This window comes from Solenopsis invicta, chromosome 12 (genome assembly GCF_016802725.1).
Source record: "Solenopsis invicta isolate M01_SB chromosome 12, UNIL_Sinv_3.0, whole genome shotgun sequence".
Taxonomy (NCBI): domain Eukaryota; kingdom Metazoa; phylum Arthropoda; class Insecta; order Hymenoptera; family Formicidae; genus Solenopsis; species Solenopsis invicta.
In genome coordinates, this window is record NC_052675.1 from 8,002,305 (window position 1) to 8,015,477 (window position 13,173).

Below are 13,173 nucleotides of genomic sequence, written 5' to 3' on the forward strand. Positions count from 1 at the left end.
TTATATATATATAAATATTTGGAATGATTAAAGCTGAATGATAAGCATCTGAGGCAAAGAAATTACGCTGTCATTGATTGCGATTGAAATACGTTTCTTATTTGAGAAAACGTCTCTCTCTTTCTCTCTCTCTCTCTCTCTCTCTCTCTCTCTCTCTCTCTCTGTCTGTCTCTCTCGCGTCTTTCCCCTTTTGCAAGGAAGAAGTGAAACTACTGCCTCTCTTCGAAAGGCCTGAAACCATACACGCTATAAACTTCCTGTGGCGTATCGCTTAAAATAGTCGCGCTAGTCGAAATAAGAACAAGAAAAAAAGTTATGGGAGAGCTGACTCGTTTTCGTACGCCGATTAAAGGGTTTTCGTTGAATGAGTCAAGTCTCGATTCAATCACGGCGCCGATATTTCACGAAGATCTTTTTATATACTCTGCGCTTTAAGCATCTTATTTTAGTCTTCTCTGTCTTTTTCTTTCGAGAAAGAGAGTCGGAGCAATCGAATTCGATCGAGGGAATACTTGACAACCAAAAAATATCTGGAGACGTCTGCGATTCGATTCGTTCACGATTCACGCTTCGTTATTGGCATTAAATCATGAACAGCACTCTGGGGATCCGCGGGCGGATCCAACTTCTGCAAACAGGTTTGCCTTCGCGCGCAACTTTATTTTCTCAGCGAGGTCGATGAGAGTAGATTGAATTTTCTACCAAAACAAGAGTACACGCGCAGTGATTTTCTTATCGAGTGCTAGCGTTACGATATGCATGGTGGTATTTATCGGTAATTCAATGGGTTATCCTTTGATACCTAATCCTATTAGGAAACAATTATTTTATCACGCGTATTAAAATTTATATTATAATTACGTTAACCTGTCGTGAGTTTTTTTCAAGTTATTTATTTGAAAGTTATTTAATAAATGTTAAATAAATTAAAGAAGAAAATAACGGACGGTGCTGACGAGTTATTCGCCGAGTCCAGTTTAAGTGGTTATCACGCGGCAACGAGACTATACGAACGTGACCTACTTGATCCTACTGCCTATAATGTGTCGTAACGGTAGTGATCGCGCCTGTCGATAGCTCGGCCACGATCGATTAATAAATATACGCATCCCGGCGCAGTTAGCCGCCACCGAACCGCATTACAAAAGCGCACATATCCCGTGTCATGGTGAAACTAGAATTATGGTCGACATTGTCCTAGTTTCTAACACCAGGAGACATCATCAGATTCCCTTCTCCGATGCAATAATGCGCTACCCACACACGATGAGTCTTACTTAAATGATGTCTGTAAAGATAATCTCGAGAAAGAAAGAGGAGAAAAAAAAAACGTCACGAGATTTCATCTTAAATCGCTACCAACGTGTAGACTGTGTAGAGCTGCATTAAAATTTTATTATCTATTGATTTACTTGAAAAAAGAGTGCACAAAGTAAATTTCGAAATAAAAGATGGAGTTAAACGGCGAATACAAGTTCACATGTCGATAGTTACGCGGTATATTAAAATACATATACCTTGCCATTAATTCATGGCATTAATTCGTTCTAGTTTAACGCGTGAGGCTTTCAATGGTTTTCGCATCCTCGCGCATGACACAGCGGTGTTTATAACGCTAGAAAACAATGATGGCGCGCCCGCGTCGCTTTGAAGTTCGTAATGGGCTAGAGTGGATTTGCAATAAATTAGTGTGTATGCGTGTCGGCGAGATACGACGTATCACCCGGCAGTAGCGGTGGCCAGGTGTTCGATATTAATTTTCGATCCCTGATGTATCGAAACGTGAAATTATTAATTGGCAAATGTTAAAGGCGCGACGACGCGGCTACCATTGTGAGATTGAAGAGAATCTACTTGTCGATGTCGAATGAACAAAATCATTGAACGGTAAGCGATTGTCGGGAAGAGGTTGTCGAAAAAAAAAAATCGCAACATTCGCGTCCCCTCGGTGAAATTAAAACTCGCACGCATTACATGCACAAAGAGCTTATAAATATTCTGTAACGATACCCTGGCACTGGATTGATTCCCCAATTAAATGTAAATGAGCGACGGGAGTAAACTAGTGGAACGAGTTTTATAATATCCCGGCAGCCTAGAGGGGTGGGAGGAGCTCGTGAAATCCTACCTAAGTAGATAGCACGAGCGCGGCCAATAAATTAATTATTCACCCAATAACCGAGCTGCAGCAGCTCGTGTCCCTCTCTCAAGATTGCCAGCCTTCCTCTCGCTGTGTTATTTATGATTCTACCTGGTATTCATTTTCGCTCATTTGTCGCTTTGAAACTGCCTCATCATCGAAGTAAAGCTTTAATATTTATTGTCTAATATATCCCTCTTTGAAAATTTCGAAAGAACAAAATATTATCATTAATTTAGCCAACGATATCTTGTTCTCGTTATCCTTTTTCTTTTGTCATAATTTTTATATCCGCCGCACGTGAAAAGTTGCATTATTTTCGGCGCATTCCGCAAAGAGATTCGATTAGAAACCTACAACATGTGTTTGTAAAGACGTGTAACCCGCGTAGCGAGAAAAGTCACCGAGTCGTCACTATGACAACTCTTCTTTGAACAAGCATTCCCGGCCACGGTGATCGCAAACATTCCCGTTTCCGTTTTCAGGGTGGTTAGTTCTGGGCATTCTTCGGCGTTCACGGTCTACCCTAGTATTTATTCTGGCTCATTTGTCCCGCAAGAACCGCCGCGTCATCGAAGGGAAGCCTAGAGATTCTTTTTTGGATTTATACGCGGGGCGCAGTCCCCTCGGAGTTCTACGGGGGTCTCAGGTGTTAAATACAAACGCTTTGATTGTCGATGCGATTTCTCGGAATCTATGTTTGAGATTCTTCATGGGGGAAAAGAAGTTTTGAAAAAGAAACGCGACGAGAAAATTGTGAAAACAACACGATCGCATTGGTCCAGTTATTTAAATTAATACGTTCCGTGTCGTGCCGATCTTGAACGGCTTGTGTACCACGCCGTGTGACCTCACGGCATTTTTGTTTGCGCTTATTATATTTGTCAGGTATATATTTCATAATTTTCTTTTTATAGCCACAAAATATCAAACGGCCACGGACTGTAGAAAGTTCAGAGTATTTTTTTCAGAAACCCACGTGGCACCAAACTTTTTGCACAAATATAAATATTCGAACGTCAATACTGAGAGTCAAAAGTGTTATTTCTTTGCTCTAACAACAATTAGATAAAAATATATATTCACTTGTACATATATTATGTACATAGATATTCTACTATGACATCTGGAAATTTATCGTTTCGTAGACCACGATGCATAAATATGTTTCATCGACAAACTTGATCGAATATTAATCCTGATTCCGCAAAAAAAAAGTATATAAAGTGATAAATAAATTGTATCAATAAGTAAATGTATAAAACAAATGCAGAAGTATATCGTGACGGAAGAATTCATCATAGGTTGCACGGAAAAAAATGACTTAGAAGTAGTAACTAAATATCAGTAGCTAGTTCGATATTTTCTATCAGTGCTAAAAATTGGCTATTAAAGATAAAATATATTTGCTGCGAAATACAGTTTTATTAACTAAAATAAAATGTGTGTTTTAACACGTGTAGCTAAAAAAGTGGCAGCTATTCCTCAATATCTTAGTCCCGGTCTACAATTAATGTCGTAAGCCTTAAATCGTAAAAATTGACCATGGTCAATTATTCTCCTCATATTCAACTATGATTGGTCAATTTCTTACGGCTTATAACCTATTGTAGACCGGGACTTAGGAGCGTGAAACTATATACGCATTCACTAAACATTATTTGATTCTGGCAGCGAATATTTCTTGCTGTAACTGCTAATTTTAATAACTAATAAATTTAGCTGCGGCAGCAACGATATTAGCTGTCCCTATTTTAAAGACACATCTTAGTTGCTACAACTAAATTTTAGCTTTGTTGGCTAATTTTTTCTCTGCGTGTGCTGAAATCGAAAAAAGTGATGCCGATGGTGGCACTATTCGCTGACAGAAGATAATCATCCAGTTAAATAATAATCATCCCAGTTAGATAAATCATTTTTGCTGTGACAAAAAAATTGCGAAAGAGACGTCCAGATCCTAGAATTTGCTAAATGTCATCGTCACCGTCATCGTACGAATAAAATTTGAAAAATCAAGTCTTTGCTTAGCGATTATACGTCAAATGTGTAGAGTACCTGTGAGAAAATTCAGACACAATGCGACACGACGCCAAGACACGTTGTCGCGTGGAAAGGATATAAATTTCATCGCGTGGGCAATATCATTATCGTCGCTACAATTGCTGAATAATGAGAGAAAGGATGTATGCGAGCAAACTAACTTGGTGACGACGACGACCTTGTTTGCAGCCGAGAAATCGCTTCAACTGTTTTGAAACTCGAGTCGAGAAATCAAAAACTAAGATCGTATTTGGATTTCATTATTCTGTTTTAATGTTACTTGCTATAGACAATTTAATAATCATATTTTATTTCCACTTATAGAATACTTTACCAAATTGCTCTTATAATTAATAACAATTCAGTATAGACTTTTTAGCAAAACAAATCTACGTATTATATAATAACAAAAAAAATTTTTTTATTCTAATTATTTGCATAAGACGAATCTATCAATTAATTTTTGTACTTTTTTCTATCAAAGCGGTGTTTTGTCAACGTTTTTCAGCGGAGAATGAACAAATTTAGATAGAATAATCCGCGCCGCGAACTCGATCTCGATCTACAAATCCGCTCGTAGCTTTTCCCACGTTGAACGAACAGACAGGAAAACAATTAGTAGGGTTCTTGGGACAAGGAGGAGTAGGTAGCGTAATGGAGAGATCGTATCGCATGGCCATCTTAACGGTCTATGTGGTATTATCCCTCTGAAAAAGGGCAATCCCTCGATTTATGCCTCGGCGTAAGAGAAGATGGAGATTTCGAGAACACAAAAAAATGCTTGAATACGAATGCTAATGTCTGGAACTAATGGCATCTCTGCTTTTTCTGATAAATCCTACGATTATCAGATATAAGCCTCCTTCTTCGACGCAAATGTTCCACAGATTCATGTTTTCGCAAAATTCGTGCAAGAATTTTTTCTCATCACAGCGTTATATATCTCATTACAACATTTCAAGAATTCCGAGAGACTTCGTTGCGACGGAAAAGACTTCTCTTCTATCGCAAAGCGACCAAATAATTAATCACGATGCTATTCTTCACGAGTATGCGCGCGCGCGATTAAAAAGGCTGGTAAGAAACGCGTTGAACGTCCGTGCATCTAGTACATTCATTCTAATCGAAAGAAGAACACTCTCAAATTTACGCTGTCTCATCAATCTCAGTCTCGCCGGCGAGCGATAGCGCGACGCGGCGTAAAATCGCTGATCGGATGCGATCCGGTGTTATCGGATGCGATGCGACGCGTGACATCGCATTTTCTCTCCTTTTCCAGTTCCACGGTTTGGATCGAGCTATCCTGATATGGAGAAGGAAAGCAGCAGAAGACCTCTCACGAGTGTTAGACGACGGTACTTGATTGGCAAACAATTAACGGCTACGACAGGAGCGATGGAGATGATGGGGACGGGGACGACAATGGCGAAGAGAACCGAACGAGGAATAGGTATGTATCACGCGAGCATCTTTGACCGGCGTCACGCATTCTCCTTACAACCCTCTCTTATCTCTTTTCCTCCACCTCCTTGGTAAGCCGCTCGCTCGCCCCAATATCTCTTTACAATGAGAACAATACCATAGGTCTACTACCGGAGCGAACAAACAAAGGGCATTCCTGAAACAAAACCGTTGTCACCATCGTCACCGCCATTATAGAAAAATTCTAAAAGATCCTTTACGAACACGCTAAAATGTTCTGCAGAAAATATAGAGCACGGATTATAAGATCTTTTCTTTTAACTGTACTTCGGCACTATTTCTCGTTAATATTTAAAGTTCGACTCACAGTGCAGATCACATGATACAAAATAATAGATACAGAGATGAGAGACTGAGTGAGAGAAGATGAAGCAAAGTGTGTAAAACCAAGCCTTCTGAAGCAAGCCGTTCAGTTAAAAATAATATAATAAAAATCATAAGTTGCTCATAAAAAAATTAATATATTAAAATTATACGCAAAAATATAATTCTTATACCGGTAGCTGTTTAGCGGCAAGTGATCTAATGGAACGGAGAAATGGAGCAAATGGAGCAGCTCTGACTAAACTGCTGCGCGGCACATTACATTTGTTTTAAATTAAATGCGCCGCGCTGCGTATCCAAGAGTTGCGTGTTTTACCATAAGATTTGTAAATTTGTGAAATCTATGTCCAGACTCCCTTCCAATCTTCGACGGAACCTTTCGTCCTCTACGATGCTTCGCGTCCATTTTTCCACTTCCACGGATCTTTCCTTCTCTCCCGCCCTTTTGCTATTGTACACTTTCCGTTCTCAAAACTACGCTCCGTTACATCGGTTATTTTCGAGAAAATCTCGAATCGCGTTCTTTTTAATTGGTGGGACAGATTTCGTTGTGCGCGAACGTACAGACCCGTGTATTTTTTATATTCTTTTCCGTATATTCTCCTCTTCGACAGTCGAACGGTATTTTCTACGAAGTTTTTCGACATTTCGCGTAAAATTCAGCAACATCGTTCCTTTGTCACGGTAGCAGCCATCGTCGGCAGGGTGTAACGCGACTCTTGTGTCCGAGTCGATGTCGTCACGAGTCGGATGTACAAGAGATAGAAAAGCATTCGGCAGTATTGCATTGTACGAAAAGCTGGAATAATCGACGATAAAATTCCGTCGTTAGCGGCGAACCGATCGTCCATTAAATCCATAATCGCGAATCAATTATTTTTTAAGCGTCATCCAAAGTGGCGACAGGCCAGTTGTCCGATTTCTATTTCTCGCGCCGCGGTCTCTCTTATCGCGAAAGTGTCGCTTTCCAAAAAACGATTATCTGATATAGTCTCGAACGCGAAAGGCGTTGTCCTCGCTCCTAAAACTCTTTGTATGCCAGAAAGTACGCGGGCAACGAGGTGTACGCGGACCGTTTAGCAAGTCGTTTTCACGACGACGAATCGCAATCGGCGAAGATCGCGCTCACGCGCGGAACATGGGGCACGATCGTCTTTAGAGCTACTTAACAGTCCCACGAAACGGTCAATTCCTTGATCGCGACACCTCGCGACGAAGCGCACGCGCGCACGTGGTCGAGATGGAAAGAGAGTGCGCGCGTGTGTGTCCTCCCGGCATGCGGCATTCCGGTGAAATGCGTTTAAACGGCCGCGCGCCGCGCCGCGACGAATCGTTAACAGGCTTCTAATCGCCCGCCGCGCATTGCTGAGGTTGGCACCTCCGAGTAACGAACGACCTGGACGAACTCGGAATAATTATTACCCTTTTCTCATCGCCGCGAGGAGGTCAAGCGAGATTGGCAATATATTCGTTGTTGGCGAGCGCTACGTGTGCCTTGACGTGCACGACATACTTCGCGAACGTACAGGTTTCTCTGGACAGTCTGGACGATTAAACACTATTCTCGCTGACTATTCTCGTTGAATGTCGCGCTTGTGATTACCGCCGTAGTAGCAAGTGCTTTCTCATAACATTAATATTAAAATTAATTCATTACGTACCGAAGCGTTATACTTCGATTAATGTGTCACGATAGATTGGAACCATTGTGAATAGCATGACTTTGAAAATGAGTAAATAGATAAGTACTATAATTGCAAACTCCGCGCAATACGTTAAGATCTAGTTAGCGCAACTAACGATTCGGAAGTGCTGTTTGCCGTGAGATTTCGAGCGAGACTCGCTTCGCGCCCCGTACCCGCGTCGAAGCGGAGGTGAGCGTACGCGAGAGAGAGAGAGAGAGAGAGAGAGAGAGAGAGAGAGTTCGCCGAGACACGCTCGTTGTCGGAAATAACGACATAATGACATGGTAGAGGATGAGTGCCCCAGGTAGGTAAATCCAAGCATACACACACAAGCGCACGGCGCAGCCAGAGAGAAAGAGAAAGAGAGATCGGGAGGGATAAGGAAGGAGAGAAAACCAGACCGGGATATATCCAGCGAGCGAGAGGAGAAGGAGAAACGAGGAGGAGGAGGTGGGATCATCGGCGTGTCTCGGCAGCATCCCTGACCATCGCCGGTGGTTCATCAACTCCGAGGAGTTGAAGAGGCCTTAATAGGCTCTCCCGCTAGAGTCTGCTGGCCCATGTCACGCACCCTTTTATCTCACGTCTCGACCTGATTTCGCGCGCGATTCTCGCCGCTCGACTGTCAGCTGCGATTCGACCGGATTTATTAATCGGCCCGAGTACGCCCCGCGTACGCGTATAACGAAGTAAAAGATGCACTTGCCGGTACGTATTCGCGTAAAGGGGAATCGTATCGGTGTAATTCTGATGAATGCGGATATCGATGCGCGCGAGTTTACATTTTCGCACTTATATCCGTTCTATTTGTCACGAATTGAAAATTAAACTCAACAAAGTCGACATCGTCGATAATATACATGCAATTTTTTTTCATTAGACGTAATTTCTACAATCGTAAACTCGGTTAATACGAGCGACGAGCTTTCTTTCCACGGAACGTATAAATTGTCTTCACTCTCATTCTCTACAAACGTGCCGAGTGCGATATTCCGTCATTTCTCTAATTATTGACCTTTGATAGACGCGCGTGGACCACGCGCAATCGCAATAACTTTAATAGCGCTTTATCGCGTTAACGACCGGTATAAATCGCCAGCGGATATATATTGATACAACGTGAAATTCCATGGTAAATGAAACAACGGCAAAATTGAGTGGTCAACGCGCCGACGCACATTACCGCGATAATTCCCAATAATTTATCATCGTCGCGTTGCGTCGCACGCTCCGCGCCGTGTAATCGTCGCAGCCGCCGACGCCGCCGCATTTCGAGCGTCATGAAGAATTGAACGTCGCGCGCGGTTTGCGTCGCGGTGTTTATCGGCCGTAAAGAATCGACGATGGGTCGTTCTCTTCTCTCTTAATGGGTTCACGCGCCGTGGAATCGTGCACAAAGCGCGACGCGGCCCGCGAGAGATCGCAACGGCGGCCGCACGCGTCACGCTCTCTTTAACATCGAATCGGCCCAATTTTGCCCACTATTTAGCGACGCCATGCTTCGCCGCAGCCGAATTAGCCGAATCCGCGGAAGCACGCTCGCATGAATCGATAACCGCGTTTCGCGGCTCAACCCTTTCGTATATTGTATTTCTTTCATACGTGTAGTATTACGTTAGTGTGAAAGATTAATGTTTTCATCTTTATCTAGCGTATAAACTATTTTTATACGAGTCTAGACGTTAAATAGACGCTCAATATATAAAATTAAATAATTTTATTAACGTTAAATTGGAGCAGTTTCGACTTATCGAGTCGTCTTCGGCCAATAACATATATGAATGAATCATTGTAATTAAATTATAATGTAGGAATCAACAACATTACGAACGGAACTTAAGTAAAAAAGAATATGAGAATATGATAGAAATTAAAATTCATGTCGTAAAAGGTAAAAATTATAAACATGACAAGAAAGTGTATACAAATAGTGTGAAGTCATGAAAGCCAATATCGTTACAAAGACATACGGTTTGTCCAGTAATAAGTAAATTCTTGCCGTGTATGTGAACTTATGAAAATCCCCTTTCCTCCATTCCCATCTTGAAAAAAACTCACTGAGTAGTCAAACTGTCATGAATTTGTCTAGAACCCCCAAGTCGTCCTTCTCAAGTCCAAGATTCTTTTAGTAAAGATGTCAAAAATTAGAAGTTAATTATGTTGTTAAAAAAAAAATCTTTGTCAAACTTTGTAAGAACTGAAATCTTTGTAATAAACTGAGCGTTTGCTATTATTTGTTGTCTTCATATATATTCTCTGATGACTTGAGAAGACGGTGTATCCCTTTTGATGCTCTCAGAGTAAACCGTAAATATAAAAAAAATTTATGTTTATTGTACAAAAAGTTTACAAATCATTGAAATAGAAAAGTCGGAGTTTTTCAAGATCATCTCTTATCTTCTTTTGCTGTTGTATTATTTCAGTAACTTACAGCGTCGCCAAACATTATTTTTAACTAGTTTTCTATAAAATAGCCTTACGCAAATTATCATAATAGAAGCAAAGAGATAAAAAAGTAAACCCTCTGTAAACTTCCTCTAATTTTATCTACAACCTGGAATTAAATATATACCTACAGTCTTAAAACTTTAATTAAGATTTTTAAACTTTTTTTGCTATAAGAGCCGGAAAAATTAAAATATAATTTATAAAGCTTCAAAAATAATTTAGTTTTACCATTATAAAAATCTCGTTCTTTTGTACTTATATTATGTTCAGAAATTGGAAGAAAAATTACTCTTTAAAATCAACTACATATATACTAAATATATTATGAATGTAAGATTACGAGTCATCTTTCGTTAGCTCTGACCAACAGTTGGACTTCTAGAATTGTTTCATCGATGTTTATTCTTAGCGGGAATAGAACAAATTGTAACCCCGAAAGTAGCCTTTTGACGCTGACTTGCGTGACTGGTACCGCCAGAACAACTGTCTTTAATTTGTACAACTCTGATTAAATCATTTTTTTTCGTGATTATTGATATTTAACAATGTTTAAAAAAACCCGAACCAATAAAAAAAAAAAATCGGAAAAATGTTTTACAAGTTTTGTTCCATTAACCTGCACAATATTTCGATTTCGATCCGGTTTCGGTTCGGGTCCCTGGTAAATATAAATCGTGAATCCAATTTGCGGATGCCATAAATCAATAGCGTGATCATGATCCAGTTAGGAAGGCATGTAACACAACATATAAGCAAGAGTAACGGTCAGTTACGAGCAATAATAGGTCGTATCAAACGAAGAAAATTTTGCGAAATGATATTTACATGGCAATACGTTTCGACTGTACTAAGTCTTTATCAGTTGTACAATTAAAGTTAAAAAAAAAAAAAATTATGAGGAGCCACATATTGGAAAGTGTTTTTAAGACGCAAACATTATACATTAAGATTGAGCATAAGTTAATAACCGACGTGAGATAACTTAGGTTATGTGCAAAAAAGACTTGATTTGTAGGCATGTAACAGTCTGATGAAGTCAGAAGATCAGAAGATCAGGGCTCGAACAAAAGACGCAATACGGACGCATCGACGTCGAGAGACAAGAGGGACGCGACGGACATATTCGAAGCATGCAAAATTTTTAATGAATATAAAACCGAGTAAAGCATAATCGGACTACTCACCATAGAAACGGGGATGGGTCCTCCAGCTCCGTTGGGATATGGGTATGGTGAGACGAGGTAGCCCATGTTGAACGAGGAGGTGTGCGGGGTCGGATCCACCTTTCCTGTTTCGGAAACAAACGAGAACACGATTATTATTGCTATAATTACAGATCCCTTTAATAACTAAGCACGAGGATTGATCAAGTAACAATTACAACATTTTTTTGCCTTTCGACTTTGATCAAATCTCTCATTCGGAAAGATACAATTGTTATATAAGATGTTCACTTTTTGATCCTATTTATTTTCCCTGAAATAGTCGAATTTTAAAAAATACACCGTTATTATGACGTGCAATAAGAATAATATTTACATGAGTTAAACCAGTATCGCACGGGTCACAGATTGCTACAGATTAGTCAGACGTTAAACGGACCACAGACGAAGAAACCTTCCTTTAAATGGCAGCTTGCACGCGACGTGACCGAATTGTAGAAAGTAAAAAGGAGTTCTGAAAGGAAGACCGACTGCGGTACGACAATTTGGGTTTCGTGCAACACTGGCCTTAATTATATGTTCCCTATACAAATCGCTTTTATTTTTCTTTTACACATAACAATTTGCCAAAAAATGCAAGATTGCGTGGTATTTATTTTACCTAGTTTCATCTCAACCTCCCAATTCGCACCTGCTCGATTTTATTGTGTACACAAGAGATTCTTCGCAACTTTTGCTTAAAACTATTCACAATGTAATTAAAAATATATTTTTCGACGCGATACAAAATGCTGAACAAACGCAATTCATTACAAGTCCGTTTAAAGTCGCTGGAGATTTCGCGTCGCATTTTAATCGAATTAATAACATCCGCTTGATTCGCATGCCAGATATTATTTTTTCACTCTAAACGTCCGTATAAATATTACATCTACATTAAAACCAGTCTTCGTTTAATAAGATTCAACGTCGTTCGCGCAGAGAAGACCGATCCCGGCATGCATGCGAAACCTGCTTCAAAGATTCAGAGGCGATACCAATCGTCTATCGTTACGGCTAATCCTCAAGACGCGAGATGGAGGCTGCTGCGGTCGGAGAAACCTCTTGGGCTTATCCTTCCGCGAAACTGGATCGTCGTCCTGAGCAACAGGAGAAATACACACGAAGAATTCACTCCGCGATACCGATCGTCCCGAGGCTGCGTGCTCTCTTCCGCCCAAGATCGTCTCCGTATAATCAAAACGGATTCCACTCTTGCGAAATCAGCCGAGCACTCTCTCTCTCTCTCTCTCTCTCTCTCTCTCTCTCTCTCTCGTCCGTTCCGCGAAACTCGATAGAATCGATAATGATCGTTGGTCGATCGTTGGCCTGTGAAACCGAACGTAACGATTTTCGCCACATAGATTTCATCGTTGAACATCTTTAGATAAGGTCAATGCTATCATAGACTCGTACATTTTAAATATAACGAAGATAGATGTAACGAAAATCGCATTCTTTATCTCGATGATATTTGCAAAGTGGGCGACGAAGCTGCAATTATCGCGCCAAGTCGCGAGAGATAAAAATCTCTCTCTCGATGCTGCACGTTCAGAAAAATCAATTGGTACTTTAGTCCGATTCCATTCTCAATAAGAACGAATACACATTGCATATGTTAAGAGACATTCTCGAATCATAAATAACTCACGTATTTACACCGGTTATTATTTTAATTTCAAACAGGACAATCAACGACTAGTGCTTTAGTTTAAATGGACGGTTAATAAATAGCACATATTCGGTTAATACTTCGGCAACGAGAGGCGCTCTCCTTCGCGGTCGTCCCGACCGCTCCAGCAACGACCATGAAAGAGTTAATTCTTCATACTGGACCTTACGCGATCCCGAT

The 13,173-nt window shown here is 40.6% G+C and overlaps 1 protein-coding gene across 1 annotated transcript in view; it reads right to left on the reverse strand.

Moving 5' to 3' along the window:
• The window catches only part of LOC120359210 (protein pangolin, isoforms A/H/I/S-like), a 63,441-nt gene that overhangs the window by 26,352 nt on the left and 23,916 nt on the right, over window positions 1–13,173 (reverse strand). The window contains exon 3 of the mRNA XM_039455985.1: window positions 11,304–11,407. Within this exon, the coding sequence (XP_039311919.1) occupies window positions 11,304–11,407 (104 nt within the window). The remainder of the gene's footprint in view (window positions 1–11,303; window positions 11,408–13,173) is intronic.